Here is a 24,687-nt window from a genome sequence, read left to right on the forward strand (position 1 = left end):
TTTAGTACACTGGGCCTGCTGTGAGTCCTGTGAGTAAAGTGATGAAATCTTCACATTTTCAAAAGAGGGAAACAAGACTCAGAAGCCAGCAGAGTTAGGGTCAAGCCCAGTTCCTTGCACCTTCTGATCTTGTCTTTTTTTCTGCCATCGCCTGCCCCGGAAGCAGCCTCAGCCTTCACAGAGGCTGGTGAGCTGTGGGGTTCAGGGCCGCCTAGAGAGCACTGCCAGGTGGAGGCTGGTTTTCTTGGCCCAGCTCCGGTTCAGCCTTTGAGATCACTTGGATTGAATCTGCTAGGCCCATGCTAAGCCATGGGGTCTCCACTCACCAGAGTGATGCCAGCTTCCCTGCCCTGTGCATTGACTGTGCTGGTGTACCAACAAGAATCCTGTCCAAGCCATATGGCCACCTGCTGACCCTCTGTGCCTTCTGACTGTTGGCTGGCCACTGCCTTCTTTTTCCCTAAATGCTGTGTGGAATTATGACATGAACCCATACATCAGGGTATTATTAGAATTCCTGATCCCTTTGCAAGTTTCTTTCCCTTCCCCGGTGTGCCTTCTTATTGTGTTTTATTCTCAGACTACTCATAACCTGAAACTTAATCTTGATTTGCAGCCAAAGTGATTATTCACCAGACACTTAGTGTCTTAGAAGACATTGTGGAGAATATCTCTGGGGAGTCCACCAAGTCCCGGCAGATCTGCTACCAGTCACTGCAGGAATCCGTTCAGGTCTCCCTGGCCCTCTTTCCAGCTTTTATCCATCAGTCAGGTAGGAGCTGGCCCAGAGGCCTCATGTGGGGATGGTGTCAGCCAGAGCCAGAGTGCCTGCTTAGGGCTGTGGGGCATGCTGAGTTGGAGCAGGCGGGCCTTGGCTTGCTAGGTGAAGGAAGCCTGGCGTGGAATGCAGAGGGCAGTGCTATTTTTGAGGAGTCAGGTGAAGCTCCGGGAAAGCAAGCTGTCCTTAGTATGGACTTGGCACCGCCACCTGTCATCGAGTCATGTGTGGTCTCCGCCTCATTTTCCTTTTTAAGTCTTTGCCTTCTCCCAGTGGGGAGGACTTATGGGTGAGAGAATAATGGGCATTACACAGGGAGGCAAAAGCTTTCCAGATTAGTGCTGCCTGTGTTGAGGTGAGTTTGGCTAGATCGTTCCTTCACTCCATTGCCCGTCACTGATGGAGCTGTCCAGCTCTTCTGAAAGCATTTACAGTAGATGTGTTAAATGCAGCATGCAAGATGATTGTTGGGATCTGGAAGTGGAACTGCCTAACCAGAGCCAGTGCTTTCTGCAATTAATTCACTTAATGAACCAGGGCAAATCAGCCCGAGTATACCTTCATCCTCTATTTTTATCTCCTTAACCTCTGACCCAATTGTAGGGATTCTTGGTCATAGAGAGAAATGGCTAAGGCACTCAGGTGTTGACCTAGTTAAATAGCTTGAGAAGCGTGAGCACAAAACGATCCATCTGCAGTGAAAACTGATTGTCACGGGAGGCTGGGCAGTGAGTGAGGTTTGGAGTTGACCTCCATTTTCTATTGTGAACCATCAGGCAGAGGTTCCCTGGACCAGAGCTGTTTTCTCAGCAGGTCGTTAATCATTTTCCACTTTTTGTCATTGGCTCTGATGATGTTGGGGACATTTCTTCCAGCAGGAAGTGTTAGAGATGACAGCGACATTACAGAGGAAATTGAGTCGAAGGTTTCATTTGTCCAGTGTGCATGGCTTTGAGCATTTGCTTTATCTCTTTATTTAGATGTGACTGATGAGATGCTGAGCTTCTTCCTCACTCTGTTTCGAGGCCTTAGAGTACAGATGGGCGTGCCTTTCACTGAACAGATCATACAGACTTTCCTCAATATGTTTACCAGGTAACCACACACCTGCTGGCCAGGCTTCTCAGATTCAAGTAAGAATTCAAGATTCAAGTCGTTGGGCCTGGCTGGCTATAAAGCTTGGAACCTGGTGCTCCTTTTCTTCACTGGCCACAAGTGTTGGATTTTTGCTGGTCCCCAGAGAAACAGTTTGGTTACTGTGTGATTTTCTCTTGTCTGCAGAGAACAGCTGGCTGAGAGCATTCTCCATGAAGGCAGCACTGGCTGCCGGGTAGTGGAGAAGTTCCTGAAGATCCTGCAGGTGGTGGTGCAGGAACCAGGCCAGGTGTTCAAGCCCTTCCTCCCCAGCATCATCGCCCTGTGCATGGAGCAGGTGTATCCCATCATCGCTGAGGTACGCTGGGGTAAGGCCAGCCCAGCTTTGGGGAGGGAATGAAGTAGTAAGGAAAAATTCATTTATGTTTTAAAGTACATTTGTTAGTTATTTTAATATTCTTGTAAAATAGTTTTGTTTTGTTTTTAACTGCCAAGAAAGAGTGCCTTCAGCTGCCTTTAGTCTGGTTAAATTAGTCAAGTAAATTAGAACTAGTCCAGTGTAAGCATAGCAGGGTAATTGCCACAAGATTGGTTGGTAAGTAAGGTGACTTTCTTGTGGCAAACAGTTTTTGTTGCTAAGTAAATGTATGGCTTTCTATAGCATACATAACACAGGTACTTTGCTGTTAAAGGCATGCATGGTCTCAAGGATGCAGGCAAATTGTTCAACAATTCAAATAAACCTCCCAGTGTTATAGGAAAGTGCTTTGTCTTTCATCAAAAACAAACAGAACTTAAATGCCGGGCATGGTGGCTCACTCTTAATCTCAGTACTTGGGAGGCTGAGACAGGACAATCATAGTGCTTGGACAGCCTCAATTACTTAATGAGGATTTCTGCAATTTAATGAGACCCTGTTTCAAAATAAAGAATTAAAAAAAAAAAAAAAAAACAGGGCTTGGAGTGTAGCTCGGAAGTAGAAGGCCCCTGGATACCACCCCCAGTACTGCAAAACAAACTAACTAACAAAACCAGAACTTAGCATGACAAGGTTCAGAGTAAGTCTAGATGTAGACTGTAATATTTAAAGTACTTTGATTGGAGAAATGTAATTATACATTATAGTGAATAAAATTCAAAGTGATACAAACATATATGCACCCCTCACTTGGTGTATTTTCCTCCATATACCTGCTCCCCTCTTTCCTCTTCGTACCTATTAGTGAGATTGGTTTGCTACTTGAATTTTATGGTAAAAGTTATATAAATAAGCTCTAGCCTTTTAAACACTCTGTACTAAGACAGGTCCAGGTGTTTTGCATCCTGGACATACTTGGCCACTCTAAGCTTTCTGCCGTGAAACCTTGTGACCTCAGGTGTCAAATTAATTTTAGCTAAAGCTGGACTAAATTATCTAGGCCTTATAATTTTTAATTCTACAAGGACATCTGGAATAATGTGACTTGCATGTTCTCTACTGAGTTGGAGATTTTTAGTTAAAAATCATGCTGAGCTTGGCCCCTGCTCCTCTCAGAATCGTGGCTGCCAGAAAGAGGAGACAAGTCCAGACAACAATTAGCACAGCACGCTGCCGCCACCCAGAGGTCCTCTTTAGTGCTTCTTTCTGTGGTTCCTAAGTGCTCTTCATATTCTCCTTTTAAGGCATCTTGTTGTCTTTAGCTTCAGAGGTTGCATAAGACCAGCAGGTTAGTTGGAACAGTGTTTTTATCTGAGAAAGGGAACAACACAACCAGGGAGATCTGACAGATCAAATCCGCTGTTCTCTCAACAGAAAATCTATATTTCTAATTGTTCCTCTGCTTTGTGGCTCTTTTTCTCAGTAAAGTAGAGGGTTTCCATCCAAGAAAGGGCCTTGGCACTGACCTGTGCGTTCTATGTGGAACATGGGCCTTCTCTCTGCTGTAGCTCTCCTGTTGTGAACTGCCAAGTCCAGGGGCTTAATGGTTTCTGCACAGGAAGCAACAGGAAGGAGGGTGGGATGCTGGGTCTACATGCTGTTACCAAGCATCTCTTAGACTCTGTTGCCCTGGACTTCCCAAGCTACAAGAAGGGAAAGGCTGATGTGTGTGTGTGTGTGTGTGTGTGTGTGTGTGTGTGTGTGTGTGTTTGTGTGTGTCTCCACAGCGTCCTTCCCCTGATGTGAAGGCTGAGTTGTTTGAGCTCCTTTTCCGGACGCTCCATCACAACTGGAGGTACTTCTTCAAGTCCACTGTCCTGGCTAGCGTGCAGAGGGGCATTTCTGAGGAGCAGATGGAGAATGAGTCCCAGTTCAGTGCCATCATGCAGGTAAGTTGGAAGACTAGTGAGGCTACAGTGTGACCTCAAAACAGACAAGCCTTCTTTTGGATGCTGCTTGGGCCCATTGGCCTACTGTTTTTTGGGTTGCTTCTCTGACATATATATATATATATATATATATATATATATATATATATATATATATATATATAGTCTCGCTTCTTCAACCTGGGCACTGTGGCAAGAATTAGCTTTGAAGCCCACCTTCTTGAGTCTGAGGCTCAACACTGCCTATCAGTACCTAGGAAGTCGGTTTCTTAGGGCCACAGCCTCTTCCCCTGTAAAGTGGGGATAGCACTGCCTGTTTTATAGGTTTGTTGTGAGGTAAGGGAGATGACATATGTGACAAACATGGCATGTCTCAGCCAGCATTCTCATGGCTGTGACCCAGAACAACAGGCCACCACACAGCTTAGAGGAAGGAAGAGTATTTACTCACAGTTCTGGAGATTTCAGGGGCTCAGGCGATGTTAGGTCAGATCTGCAGAACTCAGGGCATGGATCGGGCATGGTGGCATATGCTTGTAATCTCAGCATTTGGGAGGCTGAGACAGGAGAATCACAGTTCAAGGACAGCCTCAGCAACTTAGTGAGACCCTGTTTCAAAATAAAGAATAAAAAATAGGTCTAGGTGTATAGCTTGGAAATAGAATGCCCCTGCATTCCATCCCCAGTACCTTTAAAAAAAAAAAAAAAAAAAAAAACAACTCAGGGCATGGCTTGGGGAGCAGGCTCTGCTCTTACATCATGGGGGTTGGAAGCAAGAGAGGGATCAAGCAGGGGGATTCAAGAACACATGCACAGCCCCCAGGTTTCCACCTCCTCCAGCTATACCACCCCCTTACCTAGGTTACCACCCGGTAAATCCATTATAATGGGTCTGTCCACTGACCATATTACAGCCCATGGCTTATTATATCAACTCTGAACACTGATGCATGAGCTCTTCAGCAGCCATTCTGCGTCTGAACCATGACATGGCACTAGTAGATACGTGACACCAGCTCTCTCCACCTATAGCAGTGTTTTTCCAAGTGGTGAGACTGCCTCTGTCAGAGCAGCCTGCGGCTACTTCACAGGAGTGAAATAGAAAGGAGAGGAGGGGCCTCTTCCCTGGAAGGGTCCAGCAATCTGTATTTAAGATAATTGTGGCTCATGCCATATTGGGAAAAACACTGCCTCATGGATTAGTACTCACTTTCAGGTCAGTGTATATCACACTGATAACTCAGGTGTATAACATTTTCATTCTAAGCTCTGGTCTAAGTAGAATATTGAATTGTTGTCTTTTATTTTTTGTGCTTTTACTGATGGGGAAACTAGAGGGATTTTCACCCTCCCTCCCTTCAGCCTCCCCACCAAGACACAACATGCATGTGGGCACATACTTGGGTAGAAATTCCTCTCTGAAAAAGCACATACCTTGCCCATGGTCCTTCCCATTTCTTGTACTCCACTGAAGGCTTGGTTTTGGAGTGTTCAGGTGTTTGCTCTTCTCTGCCTCCCTCTTAAACTCTGTCCTTGCTTATAAGACTTCTTTGGCACAGTCAGGGTTGGTAAAAGCCACTTGGGAAAATAGTTTCACAGTTAAATATATTGCTAGCATATAACCTAGCTATCCCGCTTCTCAGGGTTTTACCCAGGAGAAGTGAAAACATGTGGTCACAATCTGGATACAGATGTTTAGAGTGGCTTTTTTCATAATTGGCAAAATCTGGAGACAATCCAAATATCCATCATCTAGGGAATGGGCAACCCCATTGCTATAGGTGTATAGTGAACTACTCAGAAATAAGGAACATAGTATTGGTACAGTAAACATACATGAATTTCAAGTACATTATTCTGGGTGAAAGAAGCCAGATCTAAAAATCTACATTCTGTAACCATTTCATTTTAGGACATTCTGAAAAAGGTAAAATCTCGAGGGACAGAGAATGAGCAGTGGTTGGCTAGGGACAGGGGGAGAAGATTGCTACCCAAGGGGTATATAGGAGGACCTTTGAGGGCAGTGGAGATGGTGTGTGTCTTGATTGTGATGGTGGTGGCACAGCTCCGTGTGTTGGTCTAAATCATACAGTGGCAAACCTCAAGGGGCTGAGGTGTAGCTCAGTGATAGTTTTTGCCTAGAGTGGGGCTGGGCCCTGAGTTTGATTCTCAGCGCCACAAACAACAACAACAACAACATTGGCAAACCTCAAAAGTTTGATGCCATGTTGTACTTGAGTGAACCTGACTTTAAACAATAGTCATCATAGAAATCGCATTGGAAGAGCCCCTTTCTCATTGCTTAGCAGCTCATGGACCAAACAGCAAAGCAGCCGTCACTTATTCTAGGGAGGCTTCCTGCAGGCCACCAGCCCCCCGCCCCACCCTTCTCCTATGGTTGCTTTCTATTGGATCAGGGCACTTTGTATTTAGGGAGGGGGATATTACAGAGGTTCTAAGGCAGCAAATTTAAAAATTTGCTGTTAGCCGGGCGTGGTGGTGCACGCTTGTAATCCCCGCACTTGGGAGGCAGAGACAGGAGGATCGCGCAGGTTCAAAGCCAGCCTCCCTGGCTTAAGAGACCCTATTTCCAAATAAAATATAAAAAATAGGTTTGGGAGTGTAGCCCGGAGGTAGAAGGGTTCTATCCCCAATACCACCACCAAAAAAAAAAAAAAAAAAATTGCTGTTGATTGACCCCGAGTTAGAGGCAGACAGCTGGTTGAGAAGGAACCTCTAAGGATTTGCAGCATGTGGTACCTGGGGGAATGGCTGTCTTCGGGCAAGCAGATGGCTTTGACTTCTAAGACTGCCAAGGATTTGACTAGAGTAGTGAGCTTCCCACCCTCATCCCATGGCTGTCAGTGTGTGGATCCACTCATGGGTGCCAGTTCTTCTGGTGTAGGGTGGTTGTCCCAAAAGGGCTGTCTTGAGGGAGCTTAAATGCTGCTTATAAAATGGTGGTCTTATTTTCCAGGCCTTTGGACAGTCTTTTCTCCAGCCTGACATCCACCTTTTCAAACAAAATCTCTTTTACTTGGAGACTCTCAACACCAAGCAGAAGCTGTACCATAAGGTAAGTGCCCTTCTCTTTCAGAAAGATTCCTTTATGCTGGCATCCCTGGATCAGGTTGGGACTGGGACAGATTCAGGGACCTGAGTGAGGACCACCCTCACCACGCCTCTTTCTGCAGAAGATCTTCCGGACCACCATGCTGTTCCAGTTTGTGAATGTGCTGCTCCAGGTCCTGGTTCACAAGTCCCATGACCTTCTGCAAGAGGAGATCGGCATCGCCATTTACAACATGGCCTCTGTCGATTTCGATGGCTTCTTCGCAGCCTTCCTTCCAGAGTTCCTGACCAGCTGTGATGGTGTGGATGCCAACCAGAAAAATGTGTTGGGGCGAAATTTCAAGATGGATCGGGTGAGGAGAGCAAAAGGCCAGGCTAAAAGGCGGGTGTGGGTTCCCAAGCCCGGCACCTGTTCAGTGAGGGGAATGGGCAGCCTCGAGCACTCCAGGGCCTCTGGGCAGGGTCCATACACAGCGGGTGGCTTGGTGGCAGCGAGTGCAGTACCTGGATGACCCAGTGCGGTGGCTGGTTGAGAGATACATGCTTTCTCTAGCCTTCGCTTCTGTAGCTCCTGTGTTCTTAGTCTCAGCCAGTCCTGGTTTCTGGCCCCGGGAGGTTTTGTTGTTTTTGTTTTCCTGCTTCTCTCTACTTACCCTACCCTATCAGAGCACATCTCTGACCAGGGCCAGGGATTTTCTCGTAGGTGACAAGCTCCTCTAAGACCAGTATTATTAGGAGCCACAGCTGTTACTCTTTTGCTGAAATGTACAAACAGGCTGAGAAGGTTGGTGCTTAGGAGCTGCAGCTCTGGGTCATCAGGGACAGAAATGTTTTCCAGGTTGCCAGGCTGTCCTGGGCTCTGCAGACCAGCTTCAGGTCAGCATGGATTGATCTGTCCAGGTCCTGGGAGGAGCCCTCACAGGACTCGTGCTCTTGGCCCATTGTGGGGAGGTCAGGTGGGCAGTCCCCACTTACGCAGCCGTGCTGATGGTCAGGATGTACATGAAGCCATTGCTGCTGGCATGTCTGTGCCCGAGAGGGCCCAGCTCCTCCTGCCCTGGGCCTCCTTCCTTGGAGCTCAGCTGTCTATTTCCTGGCCCAGGTGTCCAAGTCTCTACTCTTGGCCCAGTAGGCTCTCCTTGGCAATTTCCAAGTCATATTTCTCGTTGACCCTCATACTTGGTGAAATTAAGAGAAAAAATGCTCACTCTTTCCATGTTCTCTTTTGAGGGAAAGGGGTGACTGGGGTTGGGACCCAAGGCCTCGTGCATGCCAGGCAAGTGCTCTTCACTGAGCTACACCCCAGCCCTTTTTAAAATTTTATTTTGAGCCACAGTCTCACTAAATTGCCCGGGCTGGTCTGAATGTTCCCAGCTCCAGAGTTGGCTTAGAGGTGTGCACCACTGCACCGGCCCGCGTGTCTTGCTTGACTCCATACTTCTTCAGGCTCAGACTCCAACAGTCTTGTTGGGGCTGACTACTTCCTGTTTCTCTTTAGTGTGCTATGCATTGGGAGTTTTTCTTAGACCCAGATCCTATTTTCCTTTGTCTTGAAATCTCCCTTTCCTTGAGATCTTTCTTATTTTCTCCTAAGCCTGAATTCACTTCAGCCACTTGGGTATTTTCTTTTTCATGGAACTCACATCCTAATGATCAAGTTTCTAATGACATCAATATCAGTTCATTTCTTGATTTAAAGCAATGATTTCCAAATCTAATTATTCATTAGAAGCAACCAGGTGAGCCGAGTGTGGTGACACACACTTGTATACCCAGTGCTTGGGAGCCTGAGACAAGAGGATTGCACAGGTTTGAAGCCAGCCTCAGCTACTTAGTGAGGCTTTCAGTTACTTAGTGAGACCCTGTTTCCAAATAAAATACAAAAAAATAGGTCTGGGAGTATAGCCTGGAGGTAGAAAAGCCCCTGGGTTCCACCCCCCAGTATCACAAACACACACACACACACACACACACACACACACACACACACACAAAGGTACCCTTTTTTTTGCGGGTCTGGGGATGGAACCCAGGGGCATTCAGCCTCTGAGTTACACCCCTGCCCTATTTTTAGTTCTTGATTTTGAAACAGGGTCTCACTGAGTTGTGAAGGGCCTAAGTAGCTGAGGCTGTCTGTGAACTGCAATCCTCTGGTCTCAGCCTCCCAAATGCTGGGATTATAAGCGTGCACCACCACGCCCGGCTTAGATGCTTATTTTAAAATGGCAAAACAGACTCCTTTCTTCCTCTGAGAAAATTCTGATTTGGTGTTTGGAAACCGCTGACTGAAGACATCCCTTGCTCGCTGTTCTTGAGGATGTGACAAAGCAGTCACACTTTCCACCTGCTCATTCGCCATGTATTCAGAGCTTCCTCTCAGGGCCCGAGCTGGGTGCTGGGGCATCAGACGCTCCTTTCAGCTAGTCTGTTGCAGAAGATGGGCAACACAGCGCCTTTGTGGGCCACACCGTGCAGAATGCTTTCTATGTCCTGGCCTGGTTACTTAAGCCCTCTAACAACTTTCGTAAGTGTAAGTGCTGTTGTTAACTTCATTTCACACATGGCTCAGGCTCAGGTTAGCTAGTAGTTTGCAGTCAGAGAATTTGGAAGTCAGAGCCAGGGAGCAGAATTCTGGCCTGAGTGTTCTGACTCCGAAGCCTTCAGGATACGCTGAGGATGCTTAGCTCTGGGCAGGGCCGCCAACCTGGGCAGCGAGGGCTAGGGAAGAGGAGGTATTCCAGCAGCCTTTCTGGAGGAGGCAGGCTGTGAGCTGAGTTCTGGAAGAGGACAAGAAATAGCAGGAAAGTGCTGGAGGTCCATGGAGGAGGGCCACGAGTGCCTGCATCTCACTCCTAACGGGGTCCTGTCACCATTTTTGAAGAGGAATTGCCTTGGCACCACCAGTCCGGCAGGGAGCCAGGTCATGTGGGGGCAGGCTTTGTGTGTACTGTTTATTTTAGTCTTCATTTGGACCTCTAGAGTAGGCTGTCAATACTCCTGCTCTAAAGAGAGGAAGGTGTCATGATGAGATGCGTGACACTCAGGATTTGAACTGTGAGGGGCTCCCTCGCTTCCCTGTTGTGCTGCTCCCAGCTGGGTGGCTGTGGAGCGGCGTGAGGTTTGCTCTTTGTCACTCCTGACTAGTGGGCTGCCCAGAACCCCATGTGGGAAGAACCCGCAGGCACTGCTGGGGATAAGTGCTGTTGCCCTGATCCGCCATGGTGACGGAGTGGGCGGAGTAGTAGCCATGCCAGTGCCGGAGAAGCTGGACCCAGGAGCTCATGTGCCGGCTCCAGTCTGGGTCCTCTTCCCTTCCTTTCTGTAACCCGAGGCAAGATTCTTCACGTGCCTGTGCTGAGAGGGCTCTCACGGTGAGGATTCAGTGAGTTGGCATCTGTGAGTTGCTTGCACAGTGCCTGGCCCAGTGTAGGCCTTAGGGAAGTATTTGCTGTTTGAGTTTTGTAAAGTGTTTGTGTATCTCCAAAGTTCACTGTGGGGCTTGGGTGTGGAAGAGGCTGGGTGGAGGTCCTAGGGTACTGGGTGGGGCAGGCGGCCTGCAGGGGCCTGGACTGCAGCCGTTTCCCCTGCCTTCCAGGACCTGCCCTCGTTCACCCAGAATGTGCACAGGCTGGTCAACGACCTGCGCTACTACAGGCTCTGCAACGACAGCCTGCCTCCCGGCACCGTGAAGCTCTAGGCTCGTCTGCACGGCTTTTGGCCTGCTCTGCCTGAGGGATGCCCACTGCTGCCGCCTGCACACCTCCACTTTCCACAGACGTCTGTCCACAGACAAGCCTCGGGTGCTCCCGGAGCCACACACCTGAGCCGCGCAGCCTGCCTCTGCCCTCCGCCGCCCTCTCGCCACCACCAGCAGAGCGGACTTCAGGGCCCATCTCAGCACTGGCTGGGGTGCCCGGGGTGCTTGGAGCAGGCAGTCAGGTGGCCAGGCACCAGAGAAGCACCGCGAAACTCATGGGGTAGTCCGTGCAGACCGTGTGTGTATCGTTCGTGGGGCAAAAGCGCCAAGGACAGCTTACGACAGTGCCACCTTCTCACCATTCCACCTCCCGCCCGCCCGGCCCAGCTGGCCAGGAAGAGAGATGATGTTGGGACTCTTCTGTCGAGCCCCTCCAATTGCCTTGAAGTCTCTGCTCTTTGTCAGAGATTCGCAAAGACTCGTGTTTTTGTTGTTTTTGTTTCCTCATCATTCCATTGTGATACTAAGGAACTAAGAGGCTTAATGAAAAATAAAATGGCTTATGTTGTTGTTATATAAACACGGTCAGGAGCTTCTTTCTTTTCAGGTGAGGGGACCACCCTGGGGCAGAACAGGGCAGTAGGGCTGAGGTGTGCCTCAGAGGAGGGCTGACAAGTGTGGGTCTGGCTGCATCCCACTGTCTTCTACGTAGCATCTCCTTTAAGCCATGGGAAAAACGCGGTTCCCACTTCCCAGCTTGAAGAGGGAGGTTTGTGGCAGCAGCACTGTTGCCCTGGAGCTGGGCATGTAGCTGGGCCCGCTGACCCGGTGCTGTCCGCCACCCTCTCCTCAGCATGGTCAGCCTGGGAATGGATGCCTTCCCAAGATGCCCAGCAGCAATGGCCCCTCAGTGGACCAAGGTCTCGCTTGAGGACAGCAGCAAGGTAGAGGGTTCTGGATGGCTTGCTGAGAATGGGGGCTGGAGAGGGCTGGGAGCAGCTGACACCCGGGCGCTCTGGCATGCCCGAGAGCTGGGGTTGGCCCAGCCATTCATGTGTGGGAATGTGAGGCTCCTGTCCTCGCTCGGAATAACACGGGAGCAGCTCCTCTAGCTTTAGGTGCCTCCGTGGCTGGACAGGTGGAGCGAGGACAGACAACATGCACTGCAGTCCCTGCTCCGTGCACGTCCACCTGCCGGCTGAGCCTAGCCCCACCTCAGAGTCAACGGGGCATGAGAACGTCAGCTCTTCTGCAGGAAGGAATTGTCCAGTTACCCCTGGGCTATAAATACCCCTCACCTGCCCGCTGGGAAGCTAGGAGCCCGTCGGTGTCTGAGACTGTGAAAGGTGTTTTGGTGTGCCTGGAGGGAGGAGGCTTGTCGCCTGTGAGCCCCACCCTTGGGCAGAGTGCCACTGGCGGGACTTGGGGGAGTAAAGGACAAGCTGTGGGAAGGGCAGGCTTGGCTCAGGACTGGGTGGGGTGTGCTATGGTGAGCTGTGTGCAGGCAGAGGCCAGGTGACCTGCAGAACAATTCTCCCAGTAGCAAGGTCAGATCTCTGGCCTGGTCTTTGCGGGAAGTGCCCCAGACAGCCTGGCCCAGAGAAGGCCGTGGGCAGCGCAGCAGATTCAAGAGTTACAGGCTCTACACACATCTGGAAGCAGTCTTCACATTCTAAAGAGGGAATAGGCAAGGGCAGGGGGCAGTAATGAGCCTCCTGGTCAGGCTCAGTGAAAGCAGGTAGGGGCTGGGGCTCCTTCCCTGCTGCCGTGGAGTATCAGGTGGACATCCTGTCTCCACACTGGGACCCGTGTCCTGCTTTTCTTCTGATTTTTGTCATTTACAACCACCAGAGGCATAGCCATTGACTTTATGAGATCTAATGAAATTTCTTTTTTCTTTTTCAGTGTTGGGGATTGAACCCAGGCGTGCTCAGCTGAGCTGTGCCTTTTGTGTTTTTTATTTTGAGACAATCCTACTAAGTTGCCCAGGCTGACCTTGAGTTTGTAACCTTCTTGTTTCGGCCTCTTGAGTTGCTGGGCTCACAGGCCTGTACTGCCACACCTGGCCCGAGGAGATCTTCGTCCTCACAAGTTGGGGCATTTTCCTCTGCTGCCAAATAACTGTTGGACCCATGCAACAGAAGGGTGGAAGCTTTTGTTTTGTTTTGCTACCAGAAATTGAATCCAGGGGTGTTCTACTTTTTAGCTATACCCTCAGCCCTATTTTATTTTGAAACAGGATCTCACTAAGTTTCAGAGGCTGGGCTCAAACCCACAATCTTCCTGTCTCAGCCTCCAAAGCACTGGGATTATAGGCATGCAATATCATGCCCAGCTAGTTTAAGTTTGTGTTTTTCTCCCACTAACGGTTTGTCGTGGACTGTATGGAATACGCAGAAAATAGTAAAATCCAACTTCCCAGAGAAAATTGTTGATGTTTGATATGTTTTCTCTCCTCTTTTCCCTATATGTGCATAGATGTGGATGGTTTTTCTTTTTTTGGTAAGATTGAGCTCCTGCTGTTTTGTGGCCTCCCTTTATTTTTGATGGGGCATGAGAATGTCAGCTCTTCTGCAGGAAGGGGATAGAACCCAGGGGCATTCTACCTCCGAGCTACACCCCCAGCTCTATTTTGCTTTCTTTATTTTGAAATAGGGTCTCACTGAGTTGCAAAGGGCCCCACTAAGTAGCTGAGGCCTCCCACAAACTGGGATCCTCCTGTCTCAGCCTCCCAAATGCTGGGATTACAAGCGTGCGCCACCACGCCTGGCTTAGTCTTTATTTTAAAACAGGGTCTCACTGAGTTTTGGAGGGCCTCACCACATAGCTGAGGCTGGCTGAGAACCTGCGATCCTCCTGTCTCAGCCTCCCAAGTACTGGGATTACAAGCGTGCGCCACCACGCCCGGCTTGTAGACTCCGGTTTTATACACTTAATGTGTTGTGACCATTCCTCATTTTATTGGATATTCTACCATAACCTCCTGTTAGCAGCAGGCAGCTTTTTGTCATAACAGACATGCCGTCATTTTTAGGCTTTTTCTTCATGACCAGTGATGCTGCAGTGAACATCCTGCACATGAATGTACCGTGTGCTTGTTTGATCGTTTCTGCAGGTTAAATTGCTACATGTGGAGTTGCCGGGTCAAATGTGTTTGAGGCTTGTGGTATATATTCCTGTGCCAGGCCTGCTGCACGCTTCTGAGCTCCTTTGTGACCAGTGCCTTCTCCGTGGTGACACCCCTGTAGGGGAGCCGAGACCAGGGAGAGGGCCGGACATGTGCTCTGGCTGGCTCCTCAGACCTTGGCTTGATGACCTTTCGTTAATTTAACACACATTATTTGTCAAATTCTACCAGTCAGCTGCTGACTGAAGGATTTGGAGGTGATGCCCCAAGAGATCCACAGATAGCTGGAGAGACAGGCAGGCAGACAGACTTGTGGCCAGGTGCGCTGAGTGCTGTGGGGTCTGGAGATGGGTGGAGGGTTCTGGACGGAGCAGGTGGGGCTGAGGACCAGGGGAGGCTTCACCAGGGCAGGTCCCGGGAGCAGGTGGCTTCGCCCAGGAACTCAGCGGTGAGGGGGTAGGTGGGACAGGGTGGGGGTCTCAAGGAGAGGCAGAGGAGTAACAGCCTCTTCCAGGCTGGCAAGCAGGCCGGAGCTGACTGGAGACGCTGGGTTGCCAGCCGGCTTGGATGGGTAACAGGGAATGTGGCTGTCACCCCTCCTCCCGCCCCAACACACACAACCAGGACGTGATGAGAAAAGAAACATTGTCAGTAGTAACTCTGGGACTCTGTCTCTCTAGTTGTGGGAAGGGAAGCACCTGGCGTGGTGTCGTTGAAGACTGGGGAAGACAAGGCCCACCGCAGATGCATGCCTGCCTGGACAGTGATGGGCGGTGGCCACCTTGGTTCGCCTGCAGCAGCCCACCAGGAAGGAGCAGCCTGCTCCGGCTCCTCCGGCATGCTGCTGCTCTGTCCAGCTCACCAGCCCGGGGCCACCTCCAACATCTCCCGAGTGAGCCTGCGCACCGACCTCTCGTGCCCCACAGCACCTTTGTCCCCTCTTGCCACTGGTGCCAGGGTTCCCTGCCCCTGCAGGAGAGCCAGAGGACAAGGGTTAGGGCCGCCCCCAGCACTTAGCAGCAGGGCTCTGCTCAGATCAAGTGCCCCCAAGTGCCGAGTTTGCTGGATACTAGATGGACCCAGCTTGGGCGTCCACCGAGGTGGCTTCTGATTGTTCTCATGAAGCCGTGTACTAGGTCCGCTCAGACCTGGGGCCCGAGTGCAGGCTCTTCAGTGAAGAATTGCTTTAGCTCAGGGATTCCCCTTCCGCTCTTCTGTACCATTTGGAAGCATCTTTGAAAAGCCTTGTTTAATTAATTGGTGGGGGGCCTGAGAGTGGTCGGGTGGTGGGCTTGAGAGCTGTGGGTGGTGCCAGGAGTTGGCCCCGGCCCCCTGGGGCTCCTGACTGATGGCAAGACAGCCTTCATGCCAGCACTCAGGCATGGGGAGGGGGAGGAAATAGTTACTTAAGTGATACACGCCGGCCTCCGCAGGCCTGGTGCTGGGGGCATTTTGGCAACAGGCAGATTTTCTCTTTGGAAGTACACATTTGTAATCCCAGGGCCGGGAGGCTAAGGAAGAGGATCAAAGGTTTGAAACCATCCTCAACAACTTAGGCGCTCAGTAACTTAGCAAAACCTGGTTTCTAAATAAGAAAGCAAATAGGTTTGGGAGTATAGCTCAGAAGTAGAAGGCCTCTGGGTTCCATCTCTAGTCCCCCCCCCACACACACACAAAATACTGGTGATATGTCTCACTGCTAAAGCGCTGGGTTCCAGCCCATTACCTGTACTCCCCTCACACGATAAGTTTAGTTTTTTCTTCTTTCTTTCATTTAGAAATAATATATGTTTTTTGTAGGTAATTAAATAGAAGAAAACAAAATAGTCTCCCAAGTCTCTTAATAAACCCCAGTGGGTGGCTGCCTTCTCTGCATTTCTGTACCTCTCATCCACATGCCCTTGGCTTTCGGCAAGAATGGTTGATGTTATAATGGTGTGTGTGCACAGAGGCCTGCCCCACACCTCTGCACGCACACACCTTTGGGAGGGTCTCATGGCCCCTGGACACCCCACCTGCCCGGCTTTTTCCACCTAAGCCACGGGCTGGAGTAATCTGATCGTAGTGGCTTGTGTGGGACAGTGGGGAAGACCTGGGACTGTTCTCCAGCCCACGCTGGTATCGGGAGCTGTCCTTGGGATGAGAGGGACACATGTTCCTGGACCCCTGAGGATGGCGGAGCCCTGTGCCTGCCCCGCCCCTCCCACCTCGGGTCTGTATCCAGACAGGGCTGATGATCCTGAGCGGGGGAGTTGTGGTGACCTTGCTGCCAGCCTCTGAAGGGGACTTGAGTGGAAGTGATTCTGTTTCTGGAGGAAGATGTGGTGCACATCTTAGTCCTCCCCTTACCCAGCCGCCCGGGGAGGGCCGGAGCCGGGGCTCTCGGGCTCCTAGTACCTTGATGATCTCTTCTACGTTTCAAAAAATGGTCCCCCTACCCTGCAAGAGGTGACCAGCCCAAGGGTTTATCTCTGCCAGGCACCCGCCCCACCCCCTTAGGATTCCCTGACTACAGAGCAGTACTTGCTGGTGAGGAGATCAAAGCTCAGAGCAGGCAGCGATTTGCCCAAGACCACACAGCCCCCTCTGGCAAAACTGGGGGTCCTTCTTTGTCAGCCAAGAAGGGAAACCAAGAAGACCTCAGAGTTTGGGGCCCAGGATGCCCTGTGCTAACCTCTGTTATCCATAAACCTTACATTCTAGGACTTGAGGAACAGTGACGGAGTTTCTCTTCCCATGAAACCAGAAGGCCACATCCCCAGGGGCGCAGCTGGAATGTGGCCCAGGAATTCAGACTAGGTCCCTAGGGTTTCAGATTCTGCCCTGCCCTCTGCTGCCAGCAGAGGCGCTGTGGCTGTCCCGCGTCTCTCACTTGCTGGTGCAGGGCTCTTTGCCCAGCTGTGCCACTGGAGGAATTCCAGTGCTGGGCCTGGCTGCAGGAGGAAAGGAAGCCAATAACGTCCGTCCCTTCAGGGCCCATGTTGTCCATGACTGCTGAGTCCCCTTCCTTCCCTTCCTGGGCCAGCCCCGTTGTCCCCTCTCAGTGTTGAGGGATCAGTGTGTGCCAGAAGCCAGCTTGCTTTGGGAGCACTGCAAGCCTGCTTCCCCTGGGGGCTGGAGAGCAGTTTGCAGGTGGCCCAGGAGTGACTGCCCTCAGGAGGCCCTGGCACTGAGCACAAGGTCCTGGGCTCTCTCTGTGGACAGGGGCGTGTTCTCCCTTCTCAGTGGGCCAGGGGTATCTGACCCCGCGCTCCACCCCGGCCCAAGGGTGCTCACGGGCTACTCGGTCCTTCACCTGCCATTGCTGAGGCTCTACAGTGCGACAGGCACTCCATCAGGACCTAGGGAGAGGCAGGGGCAGCATGTGCCCTCGAGCAGAAGGGAAGCCACAGGAGACAGAACATGTGTGCACACGCGTGCGCGTGCGTGCCTGGCAAAGGGCTCTGTAGCCCAGCTTGACTCAGATGCACACAAAGAACCTGTTTCTTCTATTTGTTTGTTTGTACTAGGGATTGAACCCAGAGGCATTCTACTTCCAAGCTACATTCCTCCAGAACTTTTATTTATTTATTTATTTATTTTGGTATTGGAGATGGAACCCAGGGGCATTGTACCTCCAAGCTACAACCCCAGCCCTATTTTTTAGTCTTTTTATTTTTGAAACAGTGTCTCACCGAGCTGTGAAGAGCCTCACTAAGTAGCTAAGGCTATCCAAGAACCACCATCCTCAGGTCTCAGCCTCCTGAATGCTGGGATTACAAGTGTGTGCCACCACGCCCCGCTACCCCAGAACTATTTTACTTCTTATTTGGAAACAAGGTCTCATTAGGTTGCTGAGAGCCTCACTAAGTTGCAGAGGTTGGCTTTGAACCTGCAATCCTCCTGTCTCAGCCTCCCAAGTACTGGGATCACAGGCGCGCACCACCACGCCCCGCTAAATGTACCCGTTTCTCTCACTGATCTCATCTTGCTCTGGAAAGCTAACGGAGGGAAAATGTATTTTGAAATTTGCCAGCTAGAAATTCTGTTCAAGAAAAAAAGAAGGAGAAAGGAGTATTGAGCCAAGTTGGGGTGGAAGTAAACACTGGGCTTTGCCCGGTGTGTCTCCATAGCTCATTGAAAAATACTGAATCAATTTAATTTCAAGACTCATAAAATTCAAAGAAAAAAATAAACCAATATCCTACAGGCGTGGTGTCCTGTCTGGAGCCATGAGAAAACCTCAAGTCACTTTACAATGCAGTGATAAAAGGCCAAAGCACTCGAACGATACTAAAGGATTGCCTAATCATTTCAGCAAATCATGTTTTCATTAATATTTTGAGACATGAAAAGTATATTATGTAATTGGCGAGCATAATTTTTAGCACAAAAGAAATACAGATGTGAAATAAAATTTAAATAACTCAAAAATATTATAATCTTTCACCCTTTGGTCCTAACCAGCAGACCCAGATTTAGAACTTTAATAAAGAAGAGCAGGAGCCAGGTGTGGTGGCCCACACCTGTTAAACCCAGTCCTTGGGAGGCTGAGACAGGAGGATCGAATATTCGAGGCCAGCCTCAGCGACTTGTTGAGATTCTTAGCAAATTAGCAAGGCGTTGTTTCAAATTAAAAAAAAAAAATTCAGAAAGGGCTAAGGGTATAGCTCAGAGATAGAATGAACACCTTGGGTTCAAGCCCCTGTCTACCCCCACACACACACACACACACGACTAGCAAGCTGCTCCGAGTTTCCATAGGGAATCAGAGTCTAGGAAGGGGAGCTAAACTCTAACCGCCTGACTCTTCAGTCTTGGTGCCTCCACCAGGTGCTGCCTCCCACTCAGGGAGGAGTTCTCCTGTCCTCCCAAATCGGAGTCCTGTGGGTAGGCCTGATGGCAGGGCCCCAGTTGCTGCAAGGGAGGCTGGCACATGACTATTAACTTCTGCCCTGGAGAGATGGGTCACAAAGACTTGACTTCTTGATATTTTGAACACAAGGCTTTGTGTATACTGGGCAAGCGCTCCATCACTGAGCTACATTCCGCGTATGACCTAAACCCACCAGATGACCACACAAGGATTTCCTAATGCGTGGGGTTCTCTCTCAGAGCTAGACCTGGACCCCGCTCAGGCCTGGACCCGCCTGGCCTGAGTGAGGTCCAGGGCTCTGGAGAAGACAGAGGGAGCTGAGCGCCTGGGACACTCGTCCACTGTCGGGGCCCACTCGGCTGGACCAAGATGGCACCCAGGCTTGTTGCCAGCGTGGACTCAAGATGGCGCCTAGGCTTGCAGCCAAGTCACGAGGCTCACGAGGCTGGCGGTGCCCTGAGCCTGCGCAGTGAGCCCTATCAGGCGTCCTACGGGTGATCAGTGACGCAGCGCCTCGTGCTACCACCAGCCCGCCTATGAGAGGGTTAGAAATGCGCATGCCCTAGCTGCGGGAAGCTTGGGGTTGGTGGAGTGATGAGGGAGGGGTTATGAGACTGATATATATTTGCCTGCTGTGCGCATTGAGAGAGAGAGCATTAAAGAGGAAGCATCATCAGCAGACTCGGCATTTGTGTCTTCTTTCCTGGGGCTCTGCAGGTCAGAGCCTTAGGGACGCGATAAGTGGTGCCGAAACCCGGGAGAGAGAGAAAAAAAAAACACCAAAAAAACAACGTAGCAAAAAAAAAAAAAAAAAAACAACGTAGCAGGTAAGCGATAAAATAAGAGAAGGCTCGCGGATAAGCGAGGGACAGCGCTGTGTAGGTTCGCAGGAATTTGCGATGATAGGTTCGCAGGAATTTGCGACGATAGGTTCGCAGGAATTTGCGATGATAGGTTCGCAGGAATTTGCGATGAAGTAAAACTTATCATGGGGTCTAAGGTTGCTACCATGAAGGTCAAAGAGGCTCTTTGTAACATTCTGTCTAAGGGGGGAGTGAAAGTGAAAGCAGCCACTTTAGAAAATTTTCTTAGCACAGTTAAAACTGTAGCTCCGTGGTTTTTAGAGGAAGGATATGTTAACACTCCTCAGTGGAAATGTCTTGGTCAGGATATTCTTAAGGCCGATGCTGAAGGGGCTCTCCCACCTGGGACATTGGCTATCTGGAGCTTAATTAAATCATGCCTGACAGACAAAACAGGGAGGTATCATCAAGTTCTGGCTGAAGGCTCTAATGTTTTAGAGGAAGCAAAAGAAGAGATTTCAGGGCAAAGTCAACAGGCAGACTCTCACAGGGACGAGGAGTCCTCTGAAAGCGACTCCTCCGATTCCTTCGAGGAACAAGAGATATGGCCTGTTCCACCAGAAAGAGATAAGGAGGAAGAAGCTTTGTTAGAATCTTGGCGCAGATTCCAAATGTCTTATAGCAGAAAAAAGAAACATCCTGAACCTCCACTCCTCCCCCACCCTCTCCTAGTCCGCCGCCATATTTTACTGAGAAAGGAAAGTCTGATAGGCTGAAGAGACCTGAGGTTAGTCCGTGGGCGGAGATTTTGCCTACACCAGGAGCATTTCCTGTGTTTCTTGACCAGAATCAGCAAAGGTATCATGAACCATTAGATTGGAAGATTGTTCAAAGATTAAAAGAAGCTGTGTCTACATATGGAGTGCAGGCCCCATTTACCTTGTCACTGGTAGAATCCTTTGAAAGATACTCCATGACTCCAAATGATTGGATGAATTTGTGCAGGGCTGTACTGTCTGGTGGAGCCTATCTTAATTGGAAGTCAGCCTATATAGAATATTGCTCTGATCAAGCTCGTGTTAATGCTCAGACAGGGCAACCTGCTTGGAATTTGGATATGTTAATGGGACAGGGACCATTTGCTAATAATCAAAATGGGTACCCACAGCAGGTGTATGGGCAAATTAATCAAGCAGCATTAAGGGCATGGAGGATGGTATCAGGGACAGGTAATTTAGGAGCCAGTTTGTCAAAAGTTACTCAAGGACCCAATGAGCCTTTTGCTGATTTTTTATCACGGCTTGTGGAAACAGCTTCTCGGGTTTTCCCTGATGTGGACGCTGCCATGCCATTGATTAAACAGCTAGCTTATGAGCAAGCCAATAAGCCTTGTCGGGATGTAATACATCCCTATAAAAATAAGGGCCTAGAAATATGGCTCAAGGTATGCAGAGACATAACTGACTCTGTCATACAAGGACAAGCCATAGCTGCTGCCATTGTTGCTGGGTTGCAGGGCAAGCCTTACAATCAAAAGCAGAGAGGCAGTTCAGGGAATTGTTTCCGATGTGGTCAACCAGGACACTTTAAAAGAGATTGTATACAGACTAATTCTGGAGCATCTTCTAGACCAGCCCGGAGGATTCCCAATCTGTGTCCTCGGTGTAGAAAAGGCAACCATTGGGCTGTAGAGTGCAGATCTCGATGGGATGTATATGGAAAGCCTCTTCCCCCACCGCAATCAAGTGCTAGGCCAAAAAACGGGCAGAGGGGCCCTGTGCCTCAGGGCCCTCAAATGTATGGGGCAATTCAACAGGAGACAGGGAATGCAGGACCACAGATGAGGCAGGTGCCTCGATTTCAGCAGCCTCTCCCACCATACGGAGAGCAACCCCAGGGAGTGCAGGATTGGACGTCTGTGCCACCGCCCGACTCATATTAACCCCTGAAATGGGAGTTCAAAAAGTAGATTCAGATTTTCATGGAGCCCTTCCTTCTAATACTGTAGGACTGCTTCTAGGCCGAAGTTCCACTACCTTATCGGGTCTAGTGGTGCATCCAGGAGTTATTGACCAGGACTATACAGGCAATGTGAAAATATTAGTTTCTTCCCCTGGTGGGATTTCTGTTATAAATGATGGGGACCGCATTGCTCAGATAATTCTGTTGCCTAGTAAACATTCTCTTTTTCCTAGTCAAAGACAGGCAAGAAAAGATAAGGGCTTTGGTTCTACAGGTCCTCCTGGAGCATGGCTCACTATGGATATGGGGTCACGTCCAATGTGTCAAATCACTATACAGGGACTCTCTTTTTGGGGTCTCTTGGACTCAGGTACAGACCGTAGTATCATTAGATTATCTGAATGGCCAAAAGATTGGGGATTACAACAGACAGATCAATTACTTAAGGGGTTAGGATATGCAAATAGTCCAAGCTGCAGTGTGGTTCACCTTAATTGGACAGATCAAGAAGGTCATTCAGGGACATTCCAACCTTTTGTTCTGGAGCTTCCTGTATCCTTGTGGGGTCGGGATGTGTTACAACAAATGGGAGTAAAATTGACTACTGAATCTGTATATAGCCCTCAAAGTCAATAACTTATGCACGATGCAGGCTATTTAGGGACAGGTGGGCTTGGCCGATTTGAACAAGGTCGAAAGTCCCCTGTTCCCATGATGGGAAGAAACAATCTTAAAGATAAAAGAGGACTGGGTTTTTCTATGGGGCTACTGAACAATTAAAGATTAAATGGAAAACAGATGTGCCAGTGTGGGTCTCTCAGTGGCCCCTTCCTAAAGAAAAAGTTACAGCAGCCCACGAGCTGGTACAGGAGCAGTTATCGGCAGGACTTTTACAGTCCTCCACATCTCCATGGAATACCCCTATTTTTGTTATCAAAAAGAAATCAGGTAAATGGAGATTGTTACATGATCTCCGAGCAGTAAATAATAGTATGGAGATCATGGGACCAGTGCAATTGGGGCTACCAGTCATATCAGCCCTCTCTGCCAATTGGCCCACTGTTGTGTTGGATATCAAAGACTGTTTCTTCTCTATCCCACTGCATCCTGCAGATACCCCTCGATTTGCTTTTACAATACCGTCCATTAACCATCAGCAGGTGGATCAAAGATATGAATGGACAGTGCTACCACAGGGTATGGCTAATAGTCCTACATTGTGCCAAATATATATAGATAAAGCCCTACAATCTATTAGGAGAGAATTTGCCTCTTCCATGATTTGTCATTACATGGATGATATTTTATTATGTGCTAAAACCCCAGAAATTTTGGACGAAATGCTTATAAAAACTATACTATGTCTTAAACAATGGAACTTAATTATAGCTCCAGAAAAAATACAACAGGGAAATGTTAAACAATACCTTGGCACCAAATTAGAAGATACTATTATTCGTCCTCTTAAGGTTAGCTTGAGGGTGGACAATTTACAAACTTTAAATGATTTTCAAAAACTTTTAGGGGATATAAATTGGATTCGACCATATTGCAGACTTAGTAATGCTGACCTAAAACCTTTGTTTGATTTGCTAAAAGGGGATTCAGATTTACTTTCTTTGCAATCTTTAACACCTGAGGCGCGAACATGTATTCAACTTGTAGAGGAAAGATTATCTGAAGCACAAGTGGATCGTATAGATTATCAGAAAAAACTGCTCTTATGTATTCTTACCAAAGATCTCACACCCACTGGAGTGTTGTGGCAAGAGGGTCCCATAATGTGGGTACACCTCCCTCATTCTCCCAAAAAAGTGTTGCCATGGTATCCAGCCTGTGTTGCACAAATAATTATTAAGGCACTAAAGGCAACTCTGACTGCATTTGGGATGCAGCCTGATCTTATCATCACTCCATATACTAAAGAACAGCTTGCCACTCTAGCTGCCACCAATTCTGACTGGGCCATTGTCCATGTAATGGCCACAGGACAATTCGATAATCATTATCCACAACATCCATGGCTCAGGTTTGTTTTGGCTCATCCTATTATTTTTCCTAAAATCACTCGATCTGCACCGATTGCTGGAGCACCAAATATTTTTACAGATGGATCCAAAGGAGGTATGGGAGTGATATTCAAAGAGGGCTCAGATCCACAAACTTTTCTTTTTCCCCATTCATCAGCACAGGCAGTAGAGATTTTGACAGTGATTCAAGTATTTATGCTCTATGATTCCACTCCATTCAATTTAATTTCAGATAGCTTATATGTAGTACAGGCACTTAATAGCCTTGAATGTGTAGGACATATTAAGGGACAATCTACTATTCTTTTATTATTGGCTAAGTTACAACAATATATTTGGAACCGAAAATGTTCCTTCTATGCAACCCACATGCGAGCTCATTCAGGACTTCCTGGACCGCTTGCTGAAGGCAATGCTATTTCAGATTTTTATACTCGAACTGTACTTATTTTTTCAAATGAGGACAAAGTGTTACAGGCTCAAGAATTTCACAATAAATTTCATGTAAATTCCCAAACGCTGAGACTAAAATTTAAAATCACTAAAGAACAAGCTTGACGCATTGTATTGCAATGCAAAAATTGTTTGACATTATTGCCACAGCCTACTACAGGAGTAAATCCTCGAGGTCTGCGACCTCTTCACCTATGGCAAATGGATGTCACGCATGTTCTTGAATTTGGCTCTCCTAAATATGTACATGTTTCCGTGGATACATGTTCCGGAGTCATCTTTGCCTCTGCTCATACTGGAGAAAAGGCCCAACATGTAATTTCCCATTGTTTGCAGGCTTTTGCTGCCTGGGGCATCCCTCACCAAATTAAAACTGATAATGGACCTGCTTATGTTTCTCAGAGATTTTCTCATTTTTGTGCCCAAATGGCTATACACTTAAATCATGGATTACCATATAATCCACAGGGCCAAGGCATAGTAGAACGAGCCCATGCCACTATTAAGC

At 48.9% G+C, this 24,687-nt stretch overlaps 1 protein-coding gene across 2 annotated transcripts in view; it reads left to right on the top strand.

The window, feature by feature from the left end:
- The window catches only part of XPO6 (exportin 6), a gene marked incomplete at both ends in the record, with an annotated part of 88,088 nt that extends 77,139 nt beyond the window's left edge, over window positions 1–10,949 (top strand). For both annotated transcript variants that reach the window (XM_080703251.1, XM_080703250.1), the window contains 7 exons: window positions 617–772; window positions 1,759–1,873; window positions 2,060–2,231; window positions 4,019–4,180; window positions 7,158–7,256; window positions 7,375–7,605; window positions 10,848–10,949. In XM_080703251.1, the coding sequence (XP_080559377.1) occupies window positions 617–772; window positions 1,759–1,873; window positions 2,060–2,231; window positions 4,019–4,180; window positions 7,158–7,256; window positions 7,375–7,605; window positions 10,848–10,949 (1,037 nt within the window). The remainder of the gene's footprint in view (window positions 1–616; window positions 773–1,758; window positions 1,874–2,059; window positions 2,232–4,018; window positions 4,181–7,157; window positions 7,257–7,374; window positions 7,606–10,847) is intronic.
- Between the last annotated feature and the right edge of the window lie 13,738 nt (window positions 10,950–24,687).

Source organism: Muscardinus avellanarius, assembly GCF_963383645.1.
Source record: "Muscardinus avellanarius genome assembly, chromosome: 10".
Classification (NCBI taxonomy): Eukaryota; Metazoa; Chordata; class Mammalia; order Rodentia; family Gliridae; genus Muscardinus; species Muscardinus avellanarius.